The following is an 11,559-nucleotide window of genomic DNA, read 5'->3' on the forward strand; positions in this document are numbered from 1 at the left end:
TCAACGGGGAGCCGGGCTCTCGGTTTTCCTCGACGAGGCCCATTCCTTGGGTTTGAAACCAATAATTTCGTCCCATCCTTTCCGGCAGGTCCGGACAATCCAGTCGTGCTCATCCTCATCTGAAAGGCAGGGGGGGAGCAAAGGGGGAGGACGGTGGGTTAGGTGGCTCTGCTTCCTCCTTGGGTTTAGGGGAGCGGCTCTTGCCCCGTCCCGGCACAGGTCAAGTGGGCGCGACGAGAGGCGGGAATGATCCGAGCCTTTGGGAAGACGGGGCACAAGGCAGCTAGCCAGCTCAACAGAAAATCTGGGGAAACCACGTCTGTCTTATTTTGGGGGGCAAGTAAAATAACGTTTACTTTTGGTTGGTTAACAGAGCATATTTACTCGCAAGTAGCTCTCTCAGACTCCAGTGGGCTTACTCCCAGGTAAGTGATTACAGTATTGTGAACCGTTGAACTGCTCAGATAACTTGAAAGCTTTTGTATATTTGCAGAACCTCAGCCTTTGTCCAGCCTATGCAAGGAAGTGTGAAAGAAAGACTGTATGATCTTATAATGGAAAAGTATCACGCACCGTGAGAAGGAAAGGCCATTCTGAATAGCGCCCTTTCCCTTTACGGTGCAAACCTGCGCATGCTTAGACAGAAAAGGGGTCTCCAGCTCCCAGCATGCCCCAGCCACCAAGACGCGCTGGGGCACATGGAAACTGCAGGACGTTCTTCTGTCCAAACCCGCAGAAACGCACCCTTCAGCGCTCTGGACTGGAGGAGCCCTAAAACCAGAGCACGGATGCACCAGTTAAAACCGGGCGTGTGGCGTAAGCAGCCACGGCGCTGCTTCATTTCTCTGTCCTCAGCCGGAGCCCTGCCATTTCACGTTCCCACGCGCCCCAGTGCTGACCGTGGCCGCATCAGCCCCACTGAAGCGCCAGGAGCAAGATGTGCTCCGCTCTCAGAGTGGACCCTTAGCGTGCACACCGACGCGCTTGGGCGTGACATCACTCTGCACATGACTGAGGTGTGCGGCACCGTTCCCCTGACAACGTGCCACTGGTTAGCCGCTGCGGCGGGACAGCATCCGGGCCGTCGAGTGCGGCCGGCCGAGCTCACCGGCAGAGCAGCAGCCCCGCGTCCACCTGAGCCAGGGCCAAGCCACAGGGCGCACAGATGCCCGCGAGCGGCTGCCCCGCGTCTGTTCACGTGAGTGTGGACACGCTGCTTGCACAGGCTGCACTTTGCTGGGGGGGGGGGGGGGGGGGAATCTTCCCGCTCTCTCCCACTAGCTGGCCCAGCCTTCATGCAGGGGATGAAGAATGGGAACAGACGCCCGCACTGACGCGTGCCGAGCCTCCGATCCAGATCCGAGTCAAATGCACTTGCGCTGAAGGGACACACGATGTGCGCCGTGTAGGGAGCGGTTGATGCACGGGTGCCGGGGCGCATGGGCTCTTTGCCACCATCCTGCGGGGGGGTGGGGGTGGGGCGGGGCCACGTGGCTGGATGGGTATCCGAATTCAGATCACGAGCTCCAAAAGGCGGAGGTGCTAGCCAGGCGACCCGTTCTGGCGGCTCCCCGTGTCCTTGCGTGGAAGGAAGGCTCCTGATGCCGGACCGCTGGGGGCTGCCGTGCAGTGACAGGGCGAGCGCCTTTCGGGAACCCCGCAGAAGGGCTGCAAAGCCTCGGAGCGAACGCAGGCAGCCCTGTCAGAGGCGGAACCTGCCTGGCCAGCTCCTTCAGCCCCCTGTGCAGGTTTTGCCCAGGTGAGGTGAGGAAACCAGGCTGCCCTTCGTGGGATGGGAGAGAGGTCCAGTCTCTGGACACAGGAGGGCTCGGCGGGTGGGCGGATTGTCTCCGCAGAGCCACGGGGCAGAGGCTGGGTGCCGGGAAAGGGCAGTGGCGGGGGGACGGATGAACAGCCCCCGGCCCTTCCTGTGGGCTTCACAGAAGCACCCCCTCTGCCACGGGGGAAGCGGGCAGTGGCCTTTGGCCACTCTCTGCGTGCCTCGGCCACGCTGCCCGTGCCCCGGACCACCAACGCGGCAGCCCTGGCGAGCTGGGAGGCCCACGCCCGCCTGCCTGCCTGCCTGCCTGCCTGCCTGCCAGGCGCTGAAGAGTTAACCGTGGCTGAGCATCCTCCTCGGCCACCAAGAGGAGGAGGAGGAGGAGGAGGAGAAGGAGGCTGCCTCATAATCGCCGTGGCTGCCGGGTATTTGAATCAGTGCAGCTGCACCCTCTTCAGCAGTAACCCCTGAAACAAGACAAACTGGGTTTATTGTGCTGAACGAGTCCGGAGGCTCCTCCCTGATTGTTCGTAATTGGCGGCCAGGGACTTAACAGCCTCTCGACCAGCCCTTTCACACTCTACCTGACTGTGCAGCTAGCAATTTAAATCACAGATGCCCGCCCGGCTTGGCGGCAGCTGCTTGTTCACCACGCCGGGCTGCTTGCACCGGCGCTGGCAGCTTCTGTAACCCCGCAACACCAGGGTGAGCGTGGAGAGTGGGGTTTCATCCATATTTAAAACAGAATTAAAGCCCGGAGTTTGATTAGCACTCCCAGACGGCGAGTTGTAATTACTTTTCTTTTCTGCAAGGGCAATTGTTGGGCTATATTAATATGGGGTGCCAAAGTACATCTTCATCTTCAGATGTGATTTCCTCTTTTAAAAAAGTGGTAGCGGCGTGTGGCGGGGGGGAGCATACAAATACTCCTTAATCAACTGGAAATTATCCTGATGCAATTAGCCAACACGGTATATTATGGGCGAAGATCGTATCGGAGCCCGTTTATTCTTCTAGCAGAGCGTTGTTGTTGCGCTGCCCCTTTTTTTGGTGGCCCCGATTCATGTCCAACCAGAAGGTTGTTTAGCTGGATGACAGAAACAGTTGAGAGACAGGAAGGATGGACGGATGGACGGACGGACGGAAGGAAGGAGAGAGACGATCTACATGGAAAAGAATCATGGACGACAGAGCTGGCCCTTTTGGCTCCCAAATGGCAGATGGTGGGTTTCCGTACGTCCTCATGAAAATGCCGGGGAGGTCCTGAACTGCCTCACGACTGCAGGATCGGGCAGGTGGCGTCTGCACGCCGTACATTTTCCACCTCTTGAACCTTCACCCCGCTCAGAAAGTGTGGTCCTCGCATCTTGGCAGCCGAGCCACCAGCCCAGCTGCGCCACTCGAAGGGCAGCCCCCGCGCAGGCCTCGCCTGCTTCTGCAGACCCTCGTCCGGGGGAGAAGAGGCAGCCCCCCTGCGGGGGTGGCGCACAAGATGCTGCCTTCATCGCCTTCCATCTTCCGTCCTTGTTCCCCGAGCTCTTTGCCCCGATGCGAAAACACCCTGACGTCGCGCACAGGCAGGTGGGACCGCGGGTGTCTTTCCTCTGCTGTTCTGGCAGGGCTGCGGCAGTCGAAGGAAAATAGTGGCAAGCCTCCAGGACAGCCGGACTCGCCCCAAGAGTTCTGCAGTTGCCAGAAGACCCCCGGTGCCAGCAAGCGAGGCTCGGAGGTCGACCACCCCAGATCCCGAAGGCGCTGCAGGCAGAACGCCATCGTGAAAGGGGTCCTCCATCCCACTCACAGGGCGGCACGGGACGTGCGTGCAGAAAAGACCTTAAAAAACACGGGGACCTCCTTGTCCCAGAGAGGAGGAGGAGGGGAGTAACAGCAGCACTAACGACGACGACGACAACAGACATGACGGGCACTTCCGATAAAACAGGAGCTCCTGCTGAAGACCTCTGCCACCCAAGGCCACGTCTTGCTTCTGAACCCCCAAGGCTGACAAGGGGAAACCTAACAGTGTTCAACGGAGGGCAACCACAAACCATGTTTTACGCTCTTGTTTCCATTTAACTTGTGCGATTACAAATTACCCATTAAAGGGAACTTTCCAGCTGGGAAGAAACTTTCCTGTTTGTAATGTTATGTGGCGCAGCTGACCACAAGCTCCGAGGCAGCTGGTATCACAATCCTCTAAGTATCCACAGCAGAGAGCGAAAACCCAAACACTGCCTTGTTATTCTTGGCAAGCGTCACATCTGGAGCTGAAGCCTGCGCGGGCTTCACAGCAGCGATCACTTCGGGCCCTCGAGGAAACCGCGTGGGTTTAGGGCGGAACCGACGGCTGTGGCTGCTCGGACGCACGGCCCTGGCCTTGGGCGCTGGTCCGTCTTGTCCACGACGGCCTGCCTTGATGGACCAGCGGCTCTCCCAGGGTCAGGGGCCATTCCCAGCCTGAGGTCCCCTCAGTGGGCGGTGCTGGGGACTGCGCCAGGGACCGCCGTGCTGGACGCACATGCCCCTAACCCCCAGCTGGACTGGGGGCCCTCCGCACAGCAGGTCTTCAGCTCGTAATGCTGACACTGCCTGGCAGCAGCTCTCCAGGATGCCAGGCACTGCTGCCCTGCGCCAGGGCGTTCCCCAGGGGCTGTCTGTGCTTCCTGAGGGTCGCGTGTACCGCTGCATTCGGACAGCACAACCACCCACATTTCAACCCACATTGCCCAGCGCACTGGCAATTCGTCCTCAACTCGCCCTCAACACTCGAACGCAGGTTCTTTAAGCCTAGTTGGTGAAAAACACTGGGTCAGGGAGACCCTGGGGAGACGCGAGACCCCGCCAGGCACCGTCCGCCGCAGCCTGATGCCCTCCAGAAAGTTCAGGTTTCAGCGACTAGCCAGGCAGACATCAGGAATGCTGAGAGGACTGGCTGGGTGGACGGGACAGACACCTGGGCTGGGCTTCCCGAGGCCCTAAACCTCTTCCGTGCTTTCCGGGGAAATGGCTGTATGTTTACATGTTGGCCTGTCTTCCTTGACATGCAGAACCCCGCCAGGAAATGATCGATGCATCAGCAACAGACGATATTGTATTCACACCTCTTCCCAAAACACCATGTCCCATCTCCTCCATTTGGGCTGCTACGTGATCTGAACGAGCAAAACAATCGGCAGAATTTGTTTTGTTCTGTGCCCAGGAGCAGAGACTAAAAGTGCTCACAATTAATCCCTGCAAAAGCCGAACATTCTCGCAAACAGGTCTGGTGCCTGTTTCTTGAAGAATACACTGATTACCAACAATTTCTCAGGGCTCCCCACAAACATTATGTCTTTTGTTGTGCGAAAGAGGGGGAAAAAAGGCAGAATCAACCATCTGGCAAATGCCCTGGAGCTGAAATCTTTCACACGGCTTATAATTCACAATGATTAAATATACAAAAGCAAAAAAAGAAAAGGAAAAACAGGGGAAAGAAAAAAGTTAGAGTGGAGCATGTTTGAAAGAAATAATAAAAATAAGCCGTGAGGGACTCTTGCGCTTGATCAAAACCCAGTGCCTTTGGTTTTGAAAGTATGTAAAGAACCGCGTTTTTTCAGTTCTGGAGAGCAGCTAATCGTTTCAATTTGTAGGGGGTGGTCCTGCTCCGAATCTGGCACTGCGACGGAGGGGAAGGCCGGCGCTTTTCAGCGCTGCTTTCTCGGGGCAAGGTGTGCTCTCCAGAGCCGGCGCAGGGAGCGGAGGCGAGCGAGGACTCGGCCCTGGCGGCACACGCCCCTGGCCAAGGTGGGGAGCCGCCTCCCTGGAAAGCCCCTGCCAAAGCGGCGTCCCCAGTCCTCCGGCAGAGCGGGGCTGCGAGGGGAGGGCGCCCGGTCCTTCACAGGATGCCCTGCTTGGGGAAGAGAGGTCGCCCAGTGCGGAACGGAGGTCGCCACTTCTGGCCCCGGCATCTCTGCACAGGGCCAGGAGGCTTCCAGAATGCTCCAGGAGAGGCTTGGGTGAATTCGTGGCCGAGAAGGCTATCCGTGGCTCCGCGTCAGCTGCAGCGCAGAGGTGGCGTGCCCACGGCGACTCGCGTCCGTTCATGAGGTCCCCGGGACTGCTGGTGGGCCGCTGTGGGAACAGAATGCCGGACGAGATGGGCCCTTGGTCCATCAGAGCTTCTCTTCTCTTCTCTTCTCTTCTCTTCTCTTCTCTTCTCTTCTCTTCTCTCTTCGCTCTTTTGCTTGGGAGGTGGGGTATCCGCAGGTGCCAGAGAAGTCCAAAGTGTAGAGGTCCAAGCAACCTTCCTGGGGGAGAATGCTAAGAGGGCCAGGAACCCCCCTCCCAAACAGCCCCACGAGGACTGACTGGCCAGGGTGAGACAGCACCTCAGGCCCCAGTGCCCATTCAGCCTAGGCACAGAAACAACTCGGCACAGAGGGGCTCCGAGGGCCCCTCCTCCCCACTCAGCCCTGCTCCTGCAGGGGACCCAGGGGAGCTCCCAGAGGAACGGAGAGCGGGGCTCGCCCGCAGCCCTCCTCCTGAATTGTGGGGGGCGGCATGCGCTGTGGTGGGGGCGGTGGGGCTGCTTGAGCAGCCTCCCGCTGTAGGCGCCGGTGGGCTGGCCGGGCCTGGCCTGGGGGAGCCCACCGCATTCCGCATGGCCCACCTCTCAGCCGGCAGAGGACGCCACCGGCGAGGCTCTGACGGCCCTCGAGGGCCACCGGCGCACAGTGGGGCAGCTGCCGCCAGCGCCTTCCGGAGCCGCTTGGCTGCAGGGGCAGGCTTCCCGGCTGCTTGCCCACTGGCGCAGGAGCGGCTTGGCCCGGGTCACGTTGCGTCCTCTGGGTTCAGAGGCTGCTCTACCCCCAGTCAGCCGTGGCCATAAATCCGCAGCCAGCTGCTACCTAGAAAGCGTACGCGGACCCGAACGATGTAATTTCGTGTCGTGTGAAGCGAGTCGACGTGTTCCGCATGCAAAGGCCGCAGACCGAGCTGGGGGGAACGGGGAAGCCGCGGGGGGGGGGGGGCGCAAGGGAGCCGGTGAACAGCGCAGGGCCCGCATCCCGAGCACGGGGACGGCAGTCTTTGCCCCGGGACCCACGAGTTCAGCCAGCGTTAGACATTCACTGTGACACACGCAGAAATACACATACACCGGCGTGACACGGTAGCACGAGCCGCTCGGGACTTGCCTTCCTCTCCTCAGAACAATGCTTTCCACTCCCTGCTAAGCACACTGCCCCCCCCCCCCCCCCCTGTCCTGAGTCCTGCGCCGCTGGGCAGAACGGGGAGAAAGCAGCAGAGAGAGGGTGGCCGCACGAAGCAGCTTCCTCGAACCCAGCTCTTTAGGAAGATGGTATAATTTCAGCAAACCTGCCCGGGTTTCTGCCAAAGGTTGCTGAATGCTTCCTGCCATCTGCTTTTGATGCTTCCAAGACCTGGCCTGCCGCCTGATGGGGTTTTCCTGCCTTTCCGGTAAAGGAGCAGCCCTGCATGCGCACCCTCTCGCTCCTGGCCCGGCCTTGGCTCCTTTCGCGCTCCGCCCGGCCGTCCACCCGCCTCTTTGGTCACCTCCGTGGCCTTGAGCCTCGAACGACTTCTCCTGGGGCTACTGGAGTTCCTCTGATGTCAGGCGAGTCCTGGCTCTTTCAATTGTGTTGGTGCCCCGAAAGGAAGGGATGGACTGCGAGCCACATCCCTTCTTCACACCCATGTCCTCAAAACAGAGAAGAGCCCGGGGGCCCCGCTGGACACCAGAGCGTTGCAGGACAGGATAATACAATGGGCCATTTCGTCGGGGCTGATACTCTCGATAAGTGTAAAGTAATAAAACCTAACAAAGAAGAGTTCAAAGCGGAGATTAAAAAAAAGGGAACAAGAGAGGAGAGGAATTGCTAGGCGTTCCCGCCTGCCTGGGCTGATCTGTCTGGGTTCCTGTGTTTTGGGAAAGTGCGTGCTTATCGAACCCATCCGCAGCACTGCTGCATTCCAGGGTTTTGGGCCGGCGCCAACAGCGGCCCGTTTAGATCAGTGTGTGTTTCGGTGTGAAGGAGTCGATGCGCCACCAACCCTGCGGGGGCAGCCCACACCTTGCGGCCCTCTCGGCGCCTTGGACAGTTCTCAGCCTAGGAGGGGGCGACTCTCCCAGGGATGACTGAGATTCTATCCCAGGGGGTTGTGGGACTTGTAGTTCAACATGTCAGGACAGCACCGAACTGGGGAAGGGCATTTTATTATGTGCATTTCAAACAAAATGGCCTTGGGTGGTGCATGGTGTGGAGGGGCAGATTCCAATCCCTGCTTAGCCATGAACCTCGCCAGAAAAGTAGCCTTCTAGTCATGGCATTACGATAAGGCGAGGCAGCGGGAATGTACACGCTCCAACGTTGCGCAGAGCTGGTTCAGCGGAAGTCGGTGAACAAACTGTTCGGCAAGCCAGCAGAGACAGCATCTTGAGTCCTGAGCACCTCGTGCTGACCTGAGTGTGAGTTCACGGGTAACGCTAAGCCGACATTACATATGCCGGTTCAACTAAGCTGAACCAGCCCTGTGCTCACCTCTTTCCCATTCCTTCCTCAGCCCAAAACATCCACTTCAGTTAGTTACCTCCCTGTTTGTGGCAAATCATTGTTTGCTTGCATGGTTAGATCCTGCAAGATATTTCGTGCACTCCTGCACTGCTGTGGCGTCTGACATTTCGAATCGGGTATCACAGGGGCCAGTTATGGTTGTAAGAAGGCAGCGGGGCGCCTCCGGAAGGCCGGAGGAGGCGCATGGCCAGGCAGGCGCCCGCTGACCCAGCCGGCAACAGCATACCTGCGTTCCTCAAAAACCGGTGTTGGTAATCGGTGACCACTCTGGTCTTGGGGTTATAGAAGCCGTCGCCGCAGTCGTAGCAGCCCGCTGGGATGCTCCGCGGAGGATCTAGGTTTGTGAGCTGAGAAATGCCTTGGAGAGGAAAACAGGTCAATGACAAAGCATGAGACAGTCAGCTGAAAGATGGCCGGCCCTTGAAAGCCAAATACGCACAACCACCCAACACACAACCAGAGGACGAGGCAACCCGTGGGACCCTGACCCAGTGGCAGGACACACACAGGATGCGCGCGGTTTCCGCCCCGCTCGGCTTCTGCGCTTTGCCCTTTCTCCCACTCTCCCCCTGCCCCCTGCCCACCTCTCGTCTCACTGCTCCTCTCCCGCCACTTCTTTTGACCATCCGGGCCACCCGTCCTGGACCGGCAGCCACATTGCCCCTGGCAGTCACCTGGGGTGCTGCCCGCAGCAGTTCCTCACATCTCCGGATGTGTTCGTGGGTCCTCTGCGCACCCCAGAGCGGTACTTGGCTAGCAACCTGCTAAAGGCAGCAGGCATGGCAGACCCGGGGTGGCTTATTCGCTGCCTTCTGAGGCTACCGAGTCACCGAGTGGCCATTGCAGGCATCTGTGGCCGGGCGAAACGGAAAGAGGAATGGGGCCACTGGAGCAAGCCCACTGCCAGACGGCTTTTTCCTCTTCCCTTTCCATCCGCATTCCTCGTGTGCCAGGCTGTCTTGTCATCATGACTTTCTGCAAGTTGCCAGGGAAACCCTTTTGGCTGAGGAGCGGCATCGTAAAGGAAATGTTGTTTCGTCGAACAAATCAACCAAGAAGTTACCTGCCGGCTTCAGCCCCTTGCAGATCTCTGTATAAAATCTTCTGTCATGCCCATCACAGTAATGCCATTTATCATCTTGGTACTCCAAACCATCTGCAAAAGTGTATTTCCCCTGCAAGGGAAAGGTTAAGAATGTAAGAATAGCGCTGATGGACCAGGGCAAAGTTCTACCTCGGGCCGCATCCTGTTTCCACCGTGGCCCAACCAAATGGCAGCAGGAAGCGCACAAGCCAGGCTTCGACTGCCACGCTCCCCTTTAAAGACGCCCCCTGCCTCCCAGAGGATCCGGGTGGTAAATGCCGTTTCCTTATGTTCAGGAGAACACTGCTTCCCTAGAGAAGGGAGGCTACCAAGCCACAGAACGAGGCTGCAAAGGAAAACAGCAGGGCTGGCAGGCGCGGGGCAGAGGAAAGCGGCGGAAAGACCACCAAAGGCAATTCAAATGGGGCCGCTTCTCCTTCAAGCGGACGGGACAGACTCTGCCTGGCGCTTAACGGCCGGCAGGGGAGGCACCGCAAGGAGGCAGAGGGGAAAGGCGGCACGCTGGGGGCCGCCACAGAAAGGGCCTTCCGCCGGCCAGCCGCCTGCCTCGCCGGCAAGCCTGAGGACCCCTGGAGATGGGCCTCCACCTTGGGAGGAATGATTCATGGCGGCCGTGCCCCTGTGTCCCTAGGCATCATGGGGGCTACAGGGCGCTCTGCATCCCCAGGTCGGACGCGGAAGGCGGCGCCCTGACGTTCCGGGGCCTCTTGCCACTCGACCCTACTGCTGGCGCAACGATCCACACCGGCCGTCCTCCTTCGGAGGCTGGGAACCTACCTGGACGGGGCCTTCTGCTGGGCAGGGGAGGGAGGAGAGGCAGGGAGCAGGAGGGGAGGCGGCCCGTGCCCCCGGCCCCTGCCCTCACCGCACTGCCACTCGCCAAACTGCCCACGCAGGGCAAAGCGCAACCCGCGGGGGGAACCCCAGGCCGGGACGGTCCCCGAGCGAGCAGCACGAGGCCCAGGCCCTTGGCGGAAGAGGGCCCTTCCAGCGGGCTCGCAGCCGTACCTCCACGGACCTGCCGTGGTCCCAGGTCCCCTCGTACTGGCTCCCGCTGGGGAAGTGCAGGGTCCCCCTGCCGTGGAACATCCCGTCCTTCATCTGGCCCACGTATCTGGTCTCCGTCGGGAGGGTGTACGTGCCCAGGCCTTCCAACCTGCGGAAGCCCAGAGGGAGACCGTGGAGGGGCGGCTCGGGCGGGCGTCCTCAGCCGCTGGGAGCCCCTGCACGCCACGCGGCCCGAGCCAGAGGCCACCTGCAGGGGTGAAGGGGCGGGAAGGGGGGCGGCCGGCGGCCGGAGGGACGGGTCTGCCGGGTCGGCTGTGTCCAGGGCGGGGGCAGCCCCAGTCTGCTCCTGTCTCCATCCCTCTGGAGGCACCCGGCGCCTCCGAAGGGGGTCCAGCGGACAGGGCAGGTATGCGGGTGCCGGGGGCTGCGGGGCCCCTTTCCGCCGGGCGCGCTTCCGCGGAGAGGGGCGATCCAGCGCATCTTTCGATTAAGCTGCGTTCGCAGAGCTTTTCGATGGAAAAGGAGGCGAGATCTTCACAAAGCACCGGGCGGAAACGTAAAAGCCGCGACGCGAGGGCTGAAGAGCGGGTAGACAGACTGAGAAGGCCAACCGAGAGCAGCGGGGAATGGGAGCGCATCCAGAAGAGGAGCTGAGCTGAGCTGCGCCGGTGGCAGAGGAAGCCGCTGGGAGGGGCTGGCGGGACCAGGCGCCACCGCTGGAAAGTCCCTCCCGTCTGGGGGAGAGGGAGAAGGCGGGCCGAGCGGCGATGTGACGGCGACGATGGGGGCAGCAGCACGCAGGAGGCATCAGGGCGCGTGAGGCCGCGATCACGATTGTCGCGCCAACTGTGCGGCCGAGGGGCCTGACCCGTCCCCCGCGAGTCGCTGCCACGCGGACACGCGTCGCGCAGCATTCACACGTGCGCCCGCCCCCCCCGCACCTGCCGTTGACGCGCTGCCCGCGGTAGGAGCTGCCCGTGTACTCCATGGTCGCCGCCCGGTCGCCACGGCAACCAGCCGCGGCGGGGCGGGGCGGGGCGGGGCAGGCGAGGGGGCGGGGCCGGGGCCGGCACGGCCCGCTGTGCAGGGCGGGG

General features: G+C 60.7%; 1 protein-coding gene across 1 annotated transcript; it reads right to left on the reverse strand.

Moving 5' to 3' along the window:
* MORN5 (MORN repeat containing 5) lies at positions 1-11,453 on the reverse strand. The gene is made up of 5 exons (XM_044439733.1): positions 11,407-11,453; positions 10,466-10,613; positions 9,416-9,527; positions 8,579-8,710; positions 1-119 (listed from the first exon to the last, which is right to left on the reverse strand). The coding sequence occupies exons 1-5, from the start codon at positions 11,451-11,453 to the stop codon at positions 1-3; spliced, it is 558 nt and encodes a 185-aa protein (XP_044295668.1).
* Positions 11,454-11,559: the final 106 nt, after the last annotated feature.

Source organism: Varanus komodoensis, unplaced genomic scaffold, assembly GCF_004798865.1.
Source record: "Varanus komodoensis strain SLA01 unplaced genomic scaffold, ASM479886v1 scaffold36, whole genome shotgun sequence".
In the NCBI taxonomy this organism is placed as follows: Eukaryota; Metazoa; Chordata; class Lepidosauria; order Squamata; family Varanidae; genus Varanus; species Varanus komodoensis.

What these genes read in the sequence shown, in the direction of transcription:
- MORN5 (XM_044439733.1), bottom strand. Translation starts at nt 11,453, where the DNA reads ATGGAGTACACGGGCAGCTCCTACCGCGGGCAGCGCGTCAACGGCAG. An exon ending in GGGCAGCGCGTCAACGGCAG is followed by an intron (nt 10,614 to 11,406) that starts GTGCGGGGGGGG and finishes GGGCTTCCGCAG; the next exon opens with GTTGGAAGGCCTGGGCACGT. An exon ending in CCGGTTTTTGAGGAACGCAG is followed by an intron (nt 120 to 8,578) that starts GTATGCTGTTGC and finishes CCTGCCTTTCAG; the next exon opens with ATGAGGATGAGCACGACTGG.